Here is a 20,246-nt window from a genome sequence, read left to right on the forward strand (position 1 = left end):
TGTGAATGAGTGGCTGTGAACAGAGAGACTGGAGTATATTTCTACTGAAAACTCGCTTGCTGAATCATAACTACTGTATATCTCGGTGAAATATACAAATATGTAATTGTGTTTACTAATACCCCCGTTACGGCTGGTAATTATATATATATATATATATATATATATATATATATATATATATATATATATATATATATATATATATATATATATATATATATAATTTTACTACTGCAGCATTATCATCTCTTTGTTATCTAATGTTGCATGCTGAGAGAGGCTGCCACAGACAAAAAATTCCTAAATATTTCCATCCCTACAATGTATCGAAACTTCTTCTCTCTACATAACATAGTCTGTCATCCACTCTACTATTCTCTCTCTCCATCTCTTCGTTGTTCATCCGCCTTGCACATTGGCTAAATATACGAGATGGGGAAGCCATCACAGAAGGCAACACTCACGCCCGCCAACTGGTCTAAAGGCCGAATATTTGACTTTGCCCTGAGACCTTGGCTTACGACAATTACTTTCAAAATTTAATTACCTCATTCCTTCCGAGACCCAAACCCGTCCACTAACTTTGGTTCAGTCAGATCAAAACTGTTCGAGCTGACTTTGCCCAGTGACCTGGGCCTTTGACCTTACCCTGTGACACTGACCTTTCACTGATTGTTCTGAATATCGATTTTTTAACCTTGTCTTATCCTGAACCCTTCCATAAAGTCTAGTCTACTTCTGATGAAAGTTGTGTAATTAGATCTTATGTAATATTGAGCATTGACCTTTTGTTCTGAAAACAAAAGGCCAACCTCTTGGGTGATCCTCTACCATCAAGTTTCATACAAACTAGATCAAAACTGTTTTAATTATTTAGTTCACATACAGACACAGGAGTCGAAATATGACCCAGCCTTGTGATCTTGATGCTTCAATGCTAGTTCTCAAAACAGGCCATTCGTTCTACCCTGACCCTTAACCCTTCCGCCAAGTTTGTTCATAGGCAAATCAAACCTGTGAGAGATGACCTTCCCAGTGACCTTTGAATCTGACCTTCCCTGTGACTTTGACCTTTGACTGATCGTTCTATAAATGTAATCCTTTTATTCTTTCTTTATCCATAAACATTTCACAAAATTGGGATAAAAAAAAAAAAACTTTTCGATTGTCCTTAATCTCCTAAAAATTTATAGGCTTTCCTATTGGCCGATCATCAACCCTTCCACCAAATTTAGTATGGCTGGATTAATTTGCATACAAGAACACACAAGGGGCAAACTTTGATCTTGTCCTGCGACCTTGACTTTTGACTGACTGTTCTCAAAAAGAAGAATTATTCATTCTTGCCTCACCAAAAACCCTTTCCCAGAATCAAAACTGGACTGAATTTGCTAGGTTTAAAGTTTGACCTAGATCAGAAATCTTGACCTTTAAGCTATTGTTCTTGAAAAAAAAAAAAAATGTACATTTTGTCCTCAGCTTTGTCATATGTAGTCACTGGGTATTCGAAGTTTTACATCTGTGACGGGGTAGTTTTGAGGATGAAAGAGTTCTTAGAAAAATGTGTTGCCCTGGAAAACTGCTACAGTATTGAGAGAGAGAGAGAGAGAGAGAGAGAGAGAGTACAGAACACGTATATCTTGCACACTCATACACACAAACACAGAGAGAGAGAGAGAGAGAGAGAGTACAGAACACGTATATCTTGCACACTCATACACACAAACACAGAGAGAGAGAGAGAGAGAAAGAGAGAGTACAGAACACGTATATCTTGCACACTCATACACACAGACACAGAGAGAGAGAGAGAGAGAGAGAGAGAGAGAGAGAGAGAGAGAGAGTACAGAACACGTATATCTTACACACTCATACACACAAACACAGAGAGAGAGAGAGAGAGAGAGAGAGAGAGAGAGACACGAGTCAGTAAAAGACAGACGAGTAAGACGAAAGTGAGACTGTTTAAGGCTGGAAATGACAAGGCTGGATGGCTGAATGATAGGTGGGGATGAGGGTAGAGTGGGAGGGAGAGGGTAGAATGAAGAAGAGAGAATTTACTGATGAAAGCAAGAAATGGAATGAAAGAAGTAGGATGAGGCGGTGGAGGAGGAGGAGGAGAAGGAAAAGAAGGAGGAGAGGATGGTGGAAAGGAGAGGACGGTGGGTGTGGGTGGAATAATGGTTAGGATGAGTGAGTGTGGGTGAGTATGGATGGTGAGGGAGCGTGCAGGTGTGGGTGGGGTGGTGGTGGAAGGGAGATGGTGGGTATGGGTGGGTTAGTGGTGGAAGGGAGAGGGTGGATGTGGGTGAGGTAGTGGTGGAAGGGAGAGGGTGGGTGTGGGTGGGGTAGTGGTGGAAGAGAGAGGGTGGGTGTGGGTGAGGTAGAGGTGGAAGGGAGAGGGTGGATGTGGGTGAGGTAGTGGTGGAAGGGAGAGGGTGGATGTGGGTGGGGTAGTGGTGGAAGGGAGAGGGTGGGTGTGGTGTGGGTAGTGGTGGAAGGGAGAGGGTGGGTATGGGTAGGTAAAAGTCTTGCATCGTTTATATTTCTTAATTAGGATCGACAGTTGACGTATATTGAATAGTTCCTGAATCATCTGGTTCTCTTTCATATACTGATGTCCCTGACTGTCACCAGGTGGTGAGTGCAGGTGTGTAATTAGGGAGGCCTTACACATTTGCAGTCAATGGCGTTCTGTTGGTCGAGGTATTTTACCTGTTAATGTAGGCATAATGTGACTGTATAGTTAGGTTTAGCTAATGGTATCGTTAGGTCTTAGTGTAGGATAGCAGTTTATAAGGTACTGTAGCTTTTTCAATGATAGGCTCCTAGATTTATTTTTTTCATCATAAATAATTACAGTTTTAGTTTAGAAATAAATATAAACTAAATTACTAGATTAAAAAAAAAAATGTTTAATGACGGGCCTTCGGGCCGATGGTCGATTAAAAAAAAAAAAAAAAAGAGAAAAACAAAATACAAGAGGGAGCCAAATTCAAGATCCATTCATTTCGAGATGCCTGGACACACTGCGTTTGAAAGACTGGAGATCATAGGAAGCAGGAAATACAGACAGAGGGAGACAGTTCCAGAGTTGACCTGTTGCATAAATGAAGGACTGGGAGTAATGGTAAACTCTTGCATTAGAGAGCTGGACAGAAAAGGAATGAGAGTTTGCTGCAAGACGGGTGCTACGCACCCATCGTAATGATGGAGGAATGCATGCAGACAGTTCAGAGGAGCAGTGACCATTGAAGCAATGATAGAAAAGAGAAAAATGCAACGGTGCGGCAAAGAGACAGAGGTTGAAGGGAGTCGGTAAGAGGAGGAGAGTTAATGAGATGAAAAGCCTTTGACTCCACCCTATTGAGAAGAGCTGTATGTGGGGAGCCTCCCCACACATAAGAATTGTACTCCACACAGGGGGGGATAAAACCCGTGTATAGAGACAACAATTGTGCAGAGGTAAAGAAGGAACGGAGTCGGCCAAGCACACCTAATCTCTTAGAAGCAGATTTTACAAGAGATGTAATATGATCTTTCCAGAATAAGTCCCGAGTAAATGAAACCCCAAGCATGTTCAAGGATGATGCAGGATTAAGCTGAATATTATTAAACATTAGTAGGTATACCTGTGGAAGATTTTGTCGGGTTGCTAGGTGTAAGAACTGAGTCTTTGGTGCATTAAAAACAATCAGATTATTTTTTACCCCAGTCAGAGATACGAGCCAAGTCAGACATTGGGTGTGCCATACAGCAGTATGGAGTGATACAAACAAACGAAACAGCTGCAATTGTGGCAGGGACCGTGTACGACCGAATTTAGTAATGGTTGTTATCGTTGGGATGGGGTGGGGGAGGGGAGATGTTGGAGTGGGATGGGGAAGGGGAGATACGTTGAGTGGCTGGTGTCCACCCAGTAACACTAGCATCGCTGCCGTGGCCCAGGTCGGACCCATATCTCTATCAACGGTGTGGCCGGATATGTAGCACTTCAGGTATTTACTGATTTCAGTGACAAATCTGTGGATTATGCACTTTACATAATTGGCTGTTTACATGTCACATCAGTCTGCACTGACGTGATAACGTAATGTAATATTGGCTAACATCGTATCCTCTGAATTGCATCTACCATTATCTGTTATCTTACGCCTTTAGGCCACGGTTTGGTGCCATATCGGAGTGCATATCACCCTGGAGCAGTGCACAGATGCTGAATATGCTGATATACACCTTGTGTTAGGGACAGCAGGTGGAAATTCTGCACAGGCCGCACGACTGTATGAAGAACATTATCCAAACCGAAGGCTGCCAAACCCCTGAACATTCATCACTGTTGATCGGAGGTTGAGGAAAAGGGGATCTGTCCGTCGATTTACGGCAGATATTGAGGGACATAACCGTCACAGGGACCCCACAGATGTGGAAATCCTGACCCTAATACTGGAAAATCCACATACTAGTAAACGAGCAGATGGAACTATTGCATGTTCCACAGTAATACAGTATGTATGGAGGTGTTTGCACACAAATCTCCCGTACCTATATCATCACCAGAAGGTCCAATGTTTGGAGTCTGACGATTATCCACGAAGGATAGAATTCTATCAGTGGTATTTACGACAGCATGCTGTTGATCCTCAATTCACCAGTATTGTTTTATTCACAGATGAGGCAGCATTCACAAGCGATTGTACCTTTAATACACACAATACACATACATGGGCGGACGGCAACCCTCACACAACAGGAAGTAGAGCACACCAGGTGGCGTTTTCAATAAACGTATGGGCTGGCATTATTGAAGATTACATTATCTGCTCTTATCTGCTACCACAGCGGCTGACAGGAGACGTCTACAGGCACTTCCTCGAGGAGATATTGCCAGTGTTACTTGAAGATGTGCTACTGAGGGCACTGCGTCGTATGTGGTTCATGCATGATGGTGCACCTGCCCATTCTGCCCGAGCATCGAAGGACTATCTGGATGCTGTTTGTCCCAACAGGTGGATAAGTTGAGCTGCCCCGATTCCCTGGCCACTCCGTTCCCCAGATCTTAACCATTTGGACTTCTGCCTATGGGGTCATTTTAAAGACGTCGGTGTATGATACAGAGGTGCAAACAAGAGAGAAATTATGGACACGTGTCCGCGACGGGTGCGAGCACATCAAAAAGTCCACACATTTTGGAACGTGTCAGACATTCAATGGTACGACGTGTACAGGATTGCTTTAGAGGCACATGGGGGCCACTGCGAACATTTCCTTTAGCTTGTAACAAAGAGGGAGACACTGTAGAGATCCGTGAATAAACGAGTACAAAAATGTACACAGATTTCACTACAACTTTCACCCTCATTAATACAACATCTTAAATGTAACAGGCAAACTATGCAGAACCTGACATTTTACCCTTGAGACATTGTGATTTAGAATTACCTAAGGAGTTCGTCCTCCAATTTAATGAATTCTTTGCTGAATCACCCTATACATGGAAGGTGCGTGTGAGTTGGAGGGAGGGTAACCAAGTGGCAAGGGAGAAAGCAACAAGGAGGCGATTTGTTTCTGGCTACCCCTTAAGGGTTTAAAGCATCTCACTGTAGATAGACAGACACAGATAGAAAGTATATTCTATATCTATTCCCTGAAGCCACATATGACCTCCACAAAAGTAGATTCAAGTGTTTCAGTCACTATTCAGTAACGATCCCTGTTCCCAGGATAAACTACCCGCCCTATTATACTCTCATCTCTTATCTCTATCTCGTTCTTGGTTTTCCTCTCTATATCGTTCTAGGTCTTTCTCTTAACATCTCGTTCTCGGTCTTCCTCTCCCCCTCCCAGTCACTTCATCCTCACGCACCCCTCAGGTGGCTAAACCACGTGACAGCTTTACATTTTACAATGCCCACAACATCAGATACTACACAGCAAAATAGTCACGAGGAAGCAGGAGTTACAGGCAAAGCCATTCAAATTACGGAGCCCCACATGGCTAATCTCTCCTGGCAAGTGCCTGATTCGTCCCTCTCGGATTAAGCTGGACAACCCAATATTGGCTTTATTGGTTATCGCATTATGCAGGTGGTGGGGGAAGGGACTGCCTGTGTTGCCTGTGTGCTGAGGTGAGGTGGGGTTAGGAGAGGTGCTTGGCTGTGTAGAGAGGTGAGGTGGGATTAGGGCAGGTGCTTGCTGTGTGCTGAGGTGAGGTGGGGTTAGGGGAGGCGCTTGGCTGTGTAGTGAGGTGAGGTGGGGTCAGAAGTGATTGGCTGTGTAGTGAGGTTAGGTGGGGTCAGGACAGGTACTTGGAAGTGTGGTGAGGTTAGGTGGGGTCAGGTCAGGTACTTGGATATGTGGTGAGGTAAGCTGGGGTAGGGATGGTGATTGGCTGTGTGGTGAGGTGAGGTCGAATCAGGAGGGGTGTTTGGCTGTGTAGTGAGTTAAGGTGGGGTCAGGGGAGGTGCTTGCCCGTGCGGTGAGATTCGTTCGTTCGTTTAAAGATTTCCTGCACTTATAATGCAGGCCGGGCCATACATTAGCGCGATCAGTGGGGTGTGGCCTGAGTTAAAAAACAATAAGGGGGAAGAAAGCTCCTGGGGATTGCTTAGCACACACGCCCTGTCTTCTGGCTGGCTTTGTGGTGTGTGTGCCGAGGCGGGGCCAGGAGGAGTGTTCGGCTGTGTGGTGAGATGAGGTTGGATAAGGGAGGTGCTTGCCTGTGCATAGGATATAGGGAATGATAAGTTCTGAAGTGGTCAGTTGGTCAGGTGTTTTCTTTGAGAAATTTAGGAGGAAAAGTATTTAGATTAAAGAGGAATCAATGAGTAGGTTTTATGGAAAGCATATGATACACCTGGTAGTCATTGTGGGACAGGAAACAGATGTAAAGGAGCAGGGATACTTCAGCTGTTGAAATCATTGCACTATGAAATGAGTACACACACACACACACACACACACACACACACACACACACACACACACACACACACACACACACACACACGCAGGAACCCTAGTAGTTGAGCCAAAGCAAAAATACGACCATTTTCCTGCCATAGCCATCATGAAAAAAAGAAAAGCGAGCGCTAAATCTTCTTTTGCCTCTCGTCTATCTTGAAGAAAATCTTTGTCAGTAGAGAAACTCTACCGTTATTTTGTGTAACTATGATAGGTTTTTGCAAGAGTACCATGTACCTGGGAGAGCATAATATTCCCATATCTTTTCTTCTTCATATAGAAATATGTCTTAGCTACGAGAGGAAAACCATCGTAAGATTGTCTGTAAATATTGTACCCTTGTTGTTGACCTTTATTTGGCAAGGATGAGTTGAATCTCTTTGTTCTTGTTCCTGACCCTCATTTGTCTCTTTTATGGTGCCATCCTACTCTTAGTTTCTTTGTCTTTGTTCTCTCTCTCTCCCTCCCTCTCTCTCTCTCTCTCTCTCTCTCTCTCTCTCTCTCTCCAAATTATTTTTTTTTTCATACATTTATTTTTAGTATTTTTGAGACACCTTTAAAGTGAGAAATTATGGTCTGTACGAGAGGAAAGGTCGTTTGTTTGTGTGCTTGTTAAGTTGCTTGTGTTTGTGGGTTTGTATGTCTTTGTACTTCTTTGCTTAGACCAGAACTTCATTCATTTTTTTTCCTTTCCCTTTCAATTTGCGCTTAGTAGTTTATGCATACCATGATATTTTTATATTTATTCCTAGCGTCACATTGCATTCAAAGGTATACAGTTTTTCTTACCAAGAGACTTCTGCATCAACTAGTGGATGGTTACTGCTTATTTTATTTTATTTTTAATTTTCTTGGAGCCATCTTATTGCCCCTCCTCGGACACATTCCTCTTCCTTATCGTTCGTATCTCCCTTCCTTACCCATGCTTATCAATATGCTCCAAGAATTTTAACGTTTGGAATTTGGGACTCTTCCTCCTATTTACTTCGGAGCCGTGAGTGGGTGAAATTTATGGGAGTTGTGGGCAAGAAGAGTTAGAAAAATAATGAACAGCAAATTCAATATGCAATTTTTTTCGTACTTAAAAATACACGTTTATACACAATGACAATGTGAGGTTGACAGCATTACAGAGGACTAAGTTGAATTAATGTAACTGAACTAACAAAACGTTTTGAAAATACCTTTATTTACATCAGTTAACTGCAAGGGTAGAAGGGGAACATTTCTGTATCACGAGAGGTCATGATGATAAATCTATCTGTCTATATACCTAGACTGCTTCCCCCAAGGAAAGGGAGGTAGCCGAGATAGGACGACACACTCCCAATTCACTCATCCACTCAAACACATTCATTCGCATCTTAGCTCCAAGGGGAGAAGGGACAGATCCTAACCACACCACACCGCACGAGGGTCAACTGCACAGCGCAGTAAGTGACATCCGCAGAAGGACCCGACAGCAGAGGTGGTTTACCCTTGCCACATCATAATGGACCCATACCCTTACACGCACCTGACCTGACTAGCTGATCAGACCAAATGCGGGAGAATATCTCCTCAGGGCTGCATCATCATTTATTCATTCACAGTTTCTCTCCAGTCATTTCTATCACATGCAGCCACTCTTCCTTGCTCAACAGACATCCGTATTGCATCCAACGCTTGTTTCACACTGTCCATCCATGCTATTCGTGGTCTCCCTCTCAGCCTTACACCCCTCACATCTGATCCAGTAATCTTTTTCACCAGTTACTCATCATCCATTTACTCCATATGCCCAGACCATTGCAACACCCTCTGCTCAACTTGATCAGCCATCTCCCGCACAACTCCAGTTCTCTTTCACACTTCATTTCTCACTCGATCCATATGCGTCACTCCAAATATAATCCTCAGACACCTCATCTCCATTATATTCAGACTTTTCCTTTCAGCCCCATATAATGCAGTCGCTACCACAACACCCTCATACAACCTTCTCTTTACATCCATTCTAAGCAAACGACATCTAAACACTTTTTACATTCCTCCCATCACCTTTCCTACTTCATTCATTCTAAACTTCACTTCTGCATCTATTCTTCCATCCACGGCAACATGTGACTCTAAATACTTAAAACACTACCTCCTCAAGCAACTCACTATTCAAAACTATATTCGTCCTCCTACCATCTACCAACAACGTACACTTCATCACTTTACTCTTATTCTCATTTACTGTCAATATCCTCCTTTCACACACCATTCCAAACTCCACCAACTGTCTCAATCTCTCCTCTGAATCAGCCACCAGTGTAGTATCATCCACACACATCAGCTGATTCAGGTTCCACTCTCAACCATCAGCAATCACCAGACTCAGACCTCCACCTAACACTCTTGCATTGACATCCCTTACAACACCATCCATTATCCATCTATCCATCATCCAATCCTACGTTGCCCCATGAGGAGCATAGGAGCTCGAGGCTAGGCAGTTGGTCCTGACATTTAAGATGAGAGTGACCAACCTCACTCATCCCTGAGTGGCATTACGTGAGCAGTAAACCCTAATCACCCCTTGGATATAAACCTTCACTGGCTCAATCCGATTGGAGTACAATAATTACCCACTAAACCACCAGGCGCCATAAAAATGTTAAACGACCAGGACGACATCACACATCCCTGCCGCAGTCCCACTCACACAGGAAACCAATCACTCACAGTATTACCCACTCTTACACACGCTCTACTATTTACATAAAAACTTTTCATTCCTTTTAGCAACCTACCATCAAGTCCATACAATCTTAAAACAGTCCCCAAAGCTTCCCTATCAATTCTATCATATGCTTTCTCTGAATTTATGAATGTCCAAAACATCCTTACCTTTCGCTAAATACTTTTCACACACCTGTCTCACAGCAAACACCTGATCCAGGCATGCCCTCCCTCTCCTAAAGCCACAGTGTTCATCACCAATCAATCCCTTTGTACCCTCTCTCACTCTCTTATTTAACACTCTACCATACACCTTACTTACAACACTAAACAGACTTATACCCCTAAAGCTAGTACATTTATACTTATCACCCTTACCTTTATACAATGGAATGACACAAGCACTTGCTCAGTAAACTGGCACCATACCTCTCACAAGACACACATTCAGCAGTCTTACTAACCAGTCAACAATAGTCGCCCCACCACCTTTCAGGCATTCCACAGAACATCCATCCATACCCGCAGCTTCCCCGTTTTCATCCCCTTTGCTGCCTCCTGCACTTCCTCCATTGTGATCAAAGAATCATTCAACGCTCCCAACATATTAATTCCTTGTACCCTTCCATCTGTCACAATCTCAACCTCCCTTTCCTCCTCTACATTTAACAGTCTTTCAAAATTCTCCACCCATCTCTTCCTTACTGCATCCATCTCAGTTAACATCCTTCTATCTTCTGCTTTTACTTGCTCTTCCTTCCCAGACTCTCCCTTTCGCACTCTTTTCACCTCCTTCCAAAACATTTTCTTATTCTGTTAAAATTGTCAGTCAACCGCCTACCCCACCTCTCATCTGCTGCCACTTTGGCGTCACGCACAGCCCTCCTCGCCCTATTCCCCTTTTCCTTATATCTTTCATATGACACCTTATCCTTCCTCTGCAGCCACACTTCATATGTACATCTCATCTCAGCCACAGCCATATTTACTTCCTCGCTCTACTACAAAATTTTCTCCCTTTTTCCACTCTGTTTAAATACTTTCCTTGAATCCCAATACTAGTTTATCCTCTCTTCTGTATGAATTTTTTCCACTATCATTAAATGGCTTCACTAACATCTGTTAAGCATCTGGCTTTTTTTTGGTAATATCCACTGTCTAGTTAAAATTAAAGACTCCCTTCCCCTAAAAGAAAAGAAGAATAGATTAAAGTTTTTAATACAATCACCGATTACCTACTAAACAGCGATAACACGGACCTAGTAAAGCTTAAATTTATGAATGTATATTCTCGTTATGCTGCTTATGACATTATCCATTTTCCACCGATACCTACAATAAATCTCGAGACAAAGACTATTTCCCGATACTGTTTTCTGCAAGACAGTATCGATTTCGATAAAGAATACAACACATTCCTTCCATTTTACCAAATTACCTCTCCTGTTTTACCAATTTCTCTTCTTTTTTCTTATTCTGTAAATTCATCCTTCTACTCGCGCAAGTTCTCACCTTTATATTCCCTGTGATATTTTCCCCTGTACAGTAATATAACTTCCAGTATGCGACTCCACCTTTGCCTCTCAGAATGTACTCTATGATGATTAAAAATTTTGCCTATCTCTCTCTCTCTCTCTCTCTCTCTCTCTCTCTCTCTCTCTCTCTCTCTCTCTCTCTCTCTCTCTCTCTCCAGTATATAACAGAACAGAGGAAGGAAAAACAAATGAATTAAAAAAATACTAATCCATACACCACATTATTGGTGTCCTCTGTTCATAAAATATCTGTAACAGTTAGACTCGAACAGCTGTAGGTTGAAGCTTGGAGAGAAACAACTCTGGGGATGCGAGTTCCAGAGACATGCAGTTCAGGGAATGAAAAAATTCCGATAGGCAGAAGTTCTGCAATATGGCTGAGTGACATTCCAGTCATGAGCGCTACCTGACGCTCGTGTAGCACGAGGGAAGGCATGGAAAGGTGTCACAGTGGATGCAACTTCGTCTGAGCATTTGCCATAAAAAATATCTCAAAAATAATGCAAGGGAGGCAACATTCCTTCTTACTTGTAGGGAAGGTAGTTTATTTATAATGGCAGGGTTGTTAATTCTAACAGCTGTGTTCTGAATTTTGTCTGGTTGTTTTAATGCAACCTCTCCACATCGATTCCACTAGGGTGAGGAATATTTAAGCTGAGAGTGTATATATATATATATATATATATATATAGGGAGGTTAGTATGGAAGTTAAGAAGTTAAGAAGTCACTGCATTATAGTATTGTGATCCCTACCCTGACGTATGGAAGCGAGGCGTGGACCTTGCAAGAGGGGAACAAGTCAAGAGTGAGAGCAGTGGAAATGAGTTACTTGAGAGGAGCAAGTGGAGTGACGTGGAGGGACAGGTTGACGAATGAAGAAGTGAAGGAACGTTGTAGGGTGGATGTGGATGTGGCTGAGAAGATTAGGAGAAATACACTGAGGTGGTTTGGACATGTGAAGAGAATGGAGAATGAAAGACTGACTAAGAGGGTTTATGTAGGTGAGGCGGAGGGAGGGAGAGGGAGGGGTAGACCGAGGATGAGATGGAGGGATGGAGTTGAGTGGTATATGAGGGAGAGGGGGGTGAGTTGGGAGGAGGATAGTCAAATGGTGGGTGACTGAGCGACTTGAAGGCGTGTTGTCTGCGGTCACCCTTTGCTGGATTAAGGCGTCGGGCTATATACATATACATATATCTCCTCCTTTCCTTTACTCCTTTTAGTGACTCATACTCCTGTCATTTTGTCCCCTCCTCAATCCTTCAGTCACCAATCTCTCTCTCTCCATTAACCCACTTCCTTCCTTTCCGTCCCACATTTTCTTCCCTTCTCCCTCTCCAGTTCCTCATTTTTCATACCCTGCGGCCTCACACCAGCTAAAAAAGAAAAAGAAATAAAGGACGGCTTGACGTGCCTCACATGTCTCACATTCCCCGTATTTTCCTCCATAGCTTTTCCTTTCACTTTTTTTTTTTTTTTTTTCGTTTCAGACCCTTTCCTTCTTTCACTTCGATTTCTCATTCTCTCCTCATCCATCAAGAGTCTCAAGGAGAGTAATTTCAAGACGTGCCAATTTTACTTTTCATATCCTATCAGTCCTCTTTTTCACCGTCTCTTTCCTCCCCTCCACCCTTTTTTTTCTCTTTATCTATTTTCACTCACTTCCTCTTTCACCCTTTCCTTTTTCACCCTCTTCCCCCATCTCTCTCCCCTCCCGCTCCTTCTCTCTTTCTCTTCCTTAATTTTCTTTCCTCATCCCTTTTTTATTTTTCTTTCCTCCTCCTCTCTTCTTCCCTGTTTCAAGTTTTCATTCCCCAGCATTCTTGTTTTCATTTCTTCCATATTTTCCCGATCACCTTCCTCGTTCTCTCTACCTTCCCCTTGTACTCCTTTGAACCCTATCTCTCTTCGTCTCTTATTTCTCCTTCTCTTCCCTCCACAAACCTCCATCCTGCTAAATCTTTCTCCCCCTCCTCCTTTCTCCTCGTCCTTCTATGTGTTTCCCCACGCACTCTTGATTTCTGTTATCTTTCGCCTTCTATTTCTAGCACTCATCTCTCCACACATTTCTACCCTTCTCCATCTTTCTCTGTCCCTGATCCGTTTTCCTTCCCGTCCTACTGTTTCCCTTCACTCTCCTGTTTCTCCCTCCTTCTCTCTCTCCTCTGGTTCCTCCTCCCTCCTGCCGTGACGTTGAGAGGGGCCCTGGAGGGAGGTCACACGCAAGGTTGCAAGGTTTTCAGTCTGATTTTTTTATAGTTAGGTGATATCTTGCTGTATGTCATCAGAGAGAGAGAGAGAGAGAGAGAGAGACCAAGTTGGTGTGTGTGTGTGTGTGTGTGTGTGTGTGTGTGTGTGTGTGTGTGAGAGAGAGAGAGAGAGAGAGAGAGAGAGAGAGAGAGAGAGAGAGAGAGAGAGAGAGAGAGAGAGAGAGAGAGAGAAAGAGAGAGATAGAGTGAGAGAGAGAGAGAGAGACCTAATTAAGCACTGTATGAAGGCGAAGTATGAGTGTCAGAATAAAGACAACAGTTTAAGACACAACAATCAGAAAGCAATAACAGAAAATACTGTCTGGAGCGATGAAAAAGAGCCAGAAAGAACGACGATAAAAGAGAAGAAGCCTGAATCGGTAATTATAAGAGAATTACCAAACAGCGGAGAAAAACAGGCTTAAAGAGCTCAGGGAAAATGAAGAGAGAAAAAGAGAAAAAATCTAACAAAGAGAACGGAGACAAGAAGAAAAACGAACAGTCAAAACATATGAGTATGCAAGAAATACGGGAAATAAGGCAACAAAGAACTTCAGTTTGTAGTGACGGTAAATACTGTTAATATGGAAAGGAAAAGGAACATGAACACGAACACATTGACATACACCTCTCTCTCTCTTACTCTCTCTCTCTCTCTCTCTCTCTCAAACACACACACACACACACACACACACACACACACACACGCACACACACACACACACATTTGCCTCCCTACTAACACCTTTTCTCCCGCCCCCACTACAAGCGTACTTTACACAGGACATTAGCAGCTCCACAAATAAGCATCAGAAGCAGCCACTGACATTCCGACTCACTCTTCCATCCACTGTGGCGACACTGGAACGCTCTGTAAATAACTCTTTTTTTCCAATCTGCCCTGACCTCTGGCTTCTCATTTCCTCTGCCTGCCGTTTGACCTAACACTTTTATTCTGGTTTTAGATTTTACGTCAGTCGTCGGTGAGAAGAGGAGGAGTGGACGTGGGTGGTGAAAGGAAATGTGAGAGGAAGTGAGATTGTGTGAGAGACGAGCTGGGGTAATGTGAGAGAGGAGGCTGGATAGAGAGAGGAGGTGGGATGGTGTGAGAGAGGAGGTGGGATAGTGTGAGTGAGGAGCTGGGGTAATATAAGAGATGAGGTCGGGTAATGTGAGAGAGGAGGTGGGATAGTGTGAAAGAGGAGGTGGGATAATGTAAGAGAGGAGATGGGATAGTGTGAGAGAGGAGGTGGTGCAGTGTGAGAGAGGAGGTGGGGTAGTGTGGGAGAGGAGCTGGGGTAGTGTGAGAGATGAGGTGGAATAGTGTGAGAGAGGAGCTGGGGTAGTGTGAGAGATGAGGTGGGGTATTATGAGAGAGGAGCTGGGGTAGTGTGACAGATAATGTGGGGTAGTGTGAGTGAGAAGGTGTTGTACTGTAAGAGAGGAGCTGGGGTAGTGTGAGAGAGGAGGTATTGTAATGTGAGGGAGGAGGTGGGATAGAATGAGAGAGGAAGCAGGGTAGTGTGAAAGAGCAGGTTGGGTAGTATGAGAGAGAAGATGGGATAGTGTGGGAGGCGAGGTGAGGTACTGTGAGAGAGGAGGCGGGGTAATGTGAGAAAGAAGGTAGTGTGAGAGAAGAGGTGGTGTTGTGTGAGAGAGGTGAGGCAGTGTGAGAGAGATGGTGTATTGTATGAGAAGAGGTGAGGTAGTGTGAGAAAAGAGGTGGGATAGTGTGAGAGAAGAGGTGAAGTAGTATGAGAGAGTTTACGGAGAATTAAACATGAGAAGGATTGAAACATTATTCTTTTCTTTATACTTACATATTTATTATTAAAACCGCCAGATTATTTCACTCAATTTCTAACAACGGCATGATCATCTGAGACTCACAGCCGGCCCTACATGCCCTCTCCTCTCCCAGGCCTGCAAATCAGCTCCTCGTTACACAGATACTCCGTCAATTGGCCACTGCCCGCGATTGTTCGCTGGTGGTGCACTGTCTGTGGATTTCCTGTCATATTGGTCTCACAGCCAACATCACCGCTGACCTCCTTGCAAGGACTGCCTGTGGACTGGATCCGCCGGCTGTGGATGCTACTAATGCCTCCCCCATTTGCTACAAGCAGATTATACGCAGAGCAGCCCGCTCCCCTATTCTCCACTGTAGAAGTGCTGAGAGGGCTCACAGTGCGTTCATCCAACATTATGACCACTTTCTCTCTCGTCCCCATAGATATCGTCCCAGTGGTCTTATGGTTCGTCGACATAACGTGGTGTGTGCCCGCCTCAGACTGGGCTACCAACCTGTGTGGCAGGTGGCTGGGGCGGGCAACGCACCTCATTTCTCCTCCTGTAAGCTATGTGACGCACCCAATGCCAACACCCTTGACCATTATTGTTTGCAATGTCCACTTGTCTCTGATTTAATACCACACGGACTCACATTAGTGGACACTTATAAACATTTGTTGGAAGATGATAACCTAGATGTTATTCTCATGAGTCATCCACACTTTGGTGGGTGTTAATTTGTTATAGCTCGACAGCGTGTCCTGCGTGGCACGAGTTCCCCTGTACTCACCTCACATATGGCCACATGGCACTGTACTAGGTTTGTCGCCTTCGGGTGTAAGAAATTAATCAAATCAAATCAAATCAATCACTCAATTTCCGAGACTCATTGCAGTGAAAGATTAACATATAGCCTTCATTCATCAACTCTTTCAATAAGACACCTTTTTTTCTGCTTGTAACTAATGGAAGATGTATGTCTTTGTTAGGGGCCAGAAGAGTAGGTAATTTCACCACTTGGAACTTGATCCTTCGCTTCCATCAGATTACTCCTTTAACTTTGCATTTTTATTCCTCGAGTAATCATTGCTATTTATATTTTAGGCTAACCTAGTCCCAAATACCAGCTCTCCATCTCCATTGCTGAGTTGTAACGGTAGATTAATACTAGGATATGAAGCTAGAAATGACGCATTGGCATGAAAAGTATGTAGAGCCATTTGGTCTTATTTGGGCACTGAGCTACGTGAAATAACCTGCAAGTGGACGAAAATCTGGGCCAGGTTAATGTGAAAGAGAATCACAAAATTCTGTAACATTTCCACAGCAGCAGATGTATATGAAAGTTTTTAACTGTTCATTTTGCTGGACACACGACGTGACAAAGAAGATCTAAAAGAAAATTATACAGGGGTGAAATCAGGTGATGGGAAAGAGAAGGAGACGACAGGATGATATAAATGTAAAGACAAGTAAGAAAGGAGTTACAGTGAAGGAAAAATGCTAAGAAGAGGAAGGAAAATGATGGTAAAGGAAACAAATATAGCAGACAAGAACTGCAAAAGCAGGTAAAGAAAATGACATGAAAGAAAATTATATGAAAGAAAGAAATTGCTGAGAGAGAGAGAGAGAGAGAGAGAGAGAGAGAGAGACACTATTAAAGATCACACAGAGATGAAAGATATTGTCAAGCTATGCCGAAGCAGAGGAAAAAATAGGAAAAGAAAGAGATTATGTTATTCCTCTTCCTATAGCGCAACTAAGGAAGAAGAAAAGTGAAGAAAGACATTTTCCTTATTCCTGTGCCTGCCACATGTTTCCTTACCATTACACAGCTGACGAAGACAAACAAGCTTGAGTCCCGCCGCCACAGTTTTGCCTCCTACAAATGCAGCACTGAAAACAGCTGGAGATTTTTCTTCATTCTTGACCCTGGTAATCTGATGTCACGGTAAAAATAGTTATGCTATTATCTGTGTAGCATTTTGGTGCCATAAATTAAGTTTAATCCGTTTACTTAATCCTAAACGTTTCCTTGAATTACCTGATCTTTTCCACGTTCTTTTTTAACCCCTCCACAGTTTCTTACGTCGCTACATCTTCCCTAATCACCGTTTCAACCTTGTCCCTTCATTATTCACCATCTTCACCCACTCATCCCTTCATTCTTCACCATCCTAATACCCTCAACCCTTCATTCTTCAGCATCCTTACCCCCTCATCCCTTCATTCTTAACCATTCTGACACCCCCATCTCTTCGTTTTTCACCATCCTAACGCTCTCGTCCCTTCATACTTCACCATCCTCACCCCATCACTATCCATTCCTTACGAGGATACCCTTGCCTGCCTCTTCAAGTAGCAGGATGACTTAAATGAAGAAGTTACAAAAACAAGGAGGGAAAAGAAGGCGTTACATAAACAAGGAGGATTCATTTCCCGTCCTTTCTTCACTCTCCCTTCCTTTCTTTCTCACCGACCACACCTTCTCTCCTTCCTCTTCACTGTTTCTCCCTCCCTCCCTCACACCTAAATCACACTTCTCTTTCATAACTCGTCCTTTCCATTGATCATCATATTTTGCTCACCTTATCCCACCACTGTATGTTTCTCACCCTTCCATAAGTAACCACATTTTCATTTCCTCCTCACCCTTCATACCTCACCCCACTCTCGTTTTCTCCTCACCCCTCCATACCTCACGCCACTCTCGTTTCCTCCTCACCCCTTCGTACCTCACCCCACTCCTGTTTCCTCCTCACTTCTCTACATCTCACCCCACCACCAAATCTTCACCCCTCCACACCTCACCCCACAATGGTTTCTTCCTCACACCTCCACACCCCATCTGATGACTGTTTCATCCTCTCCCCTTCACACCTCACTCCATCATTAAATCTTGCTCACCCCTCCACACCTCATCCTACCACCGTTTCTTCCTCATCTTACCACATTTTACCCCACAATCGTCTCTTCCCCACCCAACCACACCTCGCCACACCACTGAATTTTCCTCAACCCTCCACACCCACCCCACTATCTTTTCCTCCCCACCTTGCCACACCTCATCCCACAACAATTTCCTATTCCTCCATATCTCACCCTACCACCGAATCTTCATCACCCTACCACACCTCACCCCTCCACAAAACCTTCCTCACCATACCCTACCCTACCCCACCAACAAATCTTCCTCACCCTACCACATCTCATCACACCACCGTTTCTTCCTCACCCCTCTTTTACCCCTCTTCTCATCACCCCCGCCTGGCTCTGGGGTGCGAGAGTTACTGTGGTGTGGATGAGCAGGGGGGCTGGGGCTGTATCACCAATATTACATCAGCCCACACAAACCCTGGAAGGCAACACAGATCCTCCAGGGCCGACATTCACGTCCCATCCACTCATACTGTAACACCTGCTGGTACAACACACTCCATCACCAATATACTCCTTCCATCACCAACATACTACTACATTACAGTCTTGATCCGATTTGGAAGAAATTTTGAGGAAGATTTCAGAGTCAAAAAAGAATAAAGTTATTGGATTTTGAGAACAACCAGTCGAAGTTCCGGATCACACAGCAAAGTCAAATGCTCGACCCTTAGACTTTGAGTGTTCTTTCTTATTTTGTATATAGTTTCCCTTCTATAAAAAGCACAGATTAGTAAGTGGAAAATTATATGGCTCAATTGAGGGTAGCCCTACAATGAGTGGTAAGCCAAATGGTTTCCTGTAAACCAGGAAAGCATTTACAACTCTGGGTGGTAACCTTATAACCAACAAACACGTGTTCCCTATGTGACAACAAGCGGGTTGGCGGAGGGTTAGTACCCCTCCCCAGAAAACAACTAACTAAAAATACGAACAAGAAGCCTTGAACCAGGACTGACCAAAAGGTGACGGCTAAGGACCGAACAAAGGACATGTTACGGATAGCTACATGGACTGTAAGAGGTGAAAAGATGACGTGAAAGAACGAGATTGTCCAGGTGCAGGAGGGGGCGAAAGTAGATGTATGTGGATTAACTGAAAGTAAATTGTGAGGTGAGAGTGGGATTATGGATGGGGTATATGTGCAGGAGTAGGTGAGAATAAGAGGGCAAAAAAAGGAGTGTATATTGTTGTGAGTAACAGAAGGAGGGAGAATAAATTAGAATATGGATCAGTTGCATCAAGGACTGTGTGAGTAAGCCTGAAAATTGGACTACAAATGAGGGCAACTGTGTGCGTGTATGCGCCAACGCAAGATAGTGCAAGTAGAGTGAGAAAAAGAGTTCTGGACAAATGTGGAAGTGTGCATGGAAAGGTTTAAAACGAATGAGAGAGTGTCTTTGAGCGGAACTATGAACGGAAAAGTAGGAAATGTGAAGGTGGATGGGGTAGTTCGTGAGTGGGGTGTGCCTGCAGAGATGGATGAGAATGTCAGTGCTTTAGAGGATTTTTGTGCCGGGAGGAGGTTGGTGATAGCCAATAGCCTCTTCAGGCACAAATGATCCATAGGTATACGTGGCGAGTGATGAGAAGGGTGGATAGTGAACTAAATGAACGGAAGGCAATGATTGATTATGTGTGTGCGGATGAAAGGATGCGAAGGTGTGTAATGGATGCAAGAGCATGTTGAGGTTGGGGGAGTGGACTTTCTGACCACCACTTGGTGGTGGTCAGAATCAAGGCCCAAATGGAATGGAGAAATAGAAGAAGGGAAGGACAGGAGGAGGTAGTTCTTACAAGGAGGGTGGAAAGGTTACAAGAGGATGGAAAAAAGGCAGAATATAAAAGGGAATTAGAGGAGAGACTGGGTGAATATGGACTGGAGCAGATGGGGGATGTGGAAATCTGTGTACAAGATATTCACAGAAGAAATGTGTGCAGCATGTGAGGTGGTGTGTGGCGTGATGAGATGACGAAAGGAGGTGCAGGGAACAGCATGGTGGAATGAAGAGGTGAAAGAGGTAGTGGCACAAAAGAAAAAGGCATTTAGTGAGTGGATGA

General features: G+C 43.8%; 1 protein-coding gene across 1 annotated transcript in view; it reads left to right on the forward strand.

Annotated features, from left to right (window-relative positions):
* Positions 1-20,246, forward strand: part of LOC145409495 (uncharacterized) — a 91,992-nt gene that overhangs the window by 5,793 nt on the left and 65,953 nt on the right. Inside the window, exon 2 of the mRNA XM_080279886.1 lies at positions 4,846-4,998. Within this exon, the coding sequence (XP_080136012.1) occupies positions 4,846-4,998 (153 nt within the window). The remainder of the gene's footprint in view (positions 1-4,845; positions 4,999-20,246) is intronic.

The sequence above is a fragment of the Coenobita brevimanus genome, chromosome 81 (assembly GCF_032717465.1).
Source record: "Coenobita brevimanus isolate Jiangsu-jjx chromosome 81, ASM3271746v2, whole genome shotgun sequence".
NCBI lineage: Eukaryota > Metazoa > Arthropoda > Malacostraca > Decapoda > Coenobitidae > Coenobita > Coenobita brevimanus.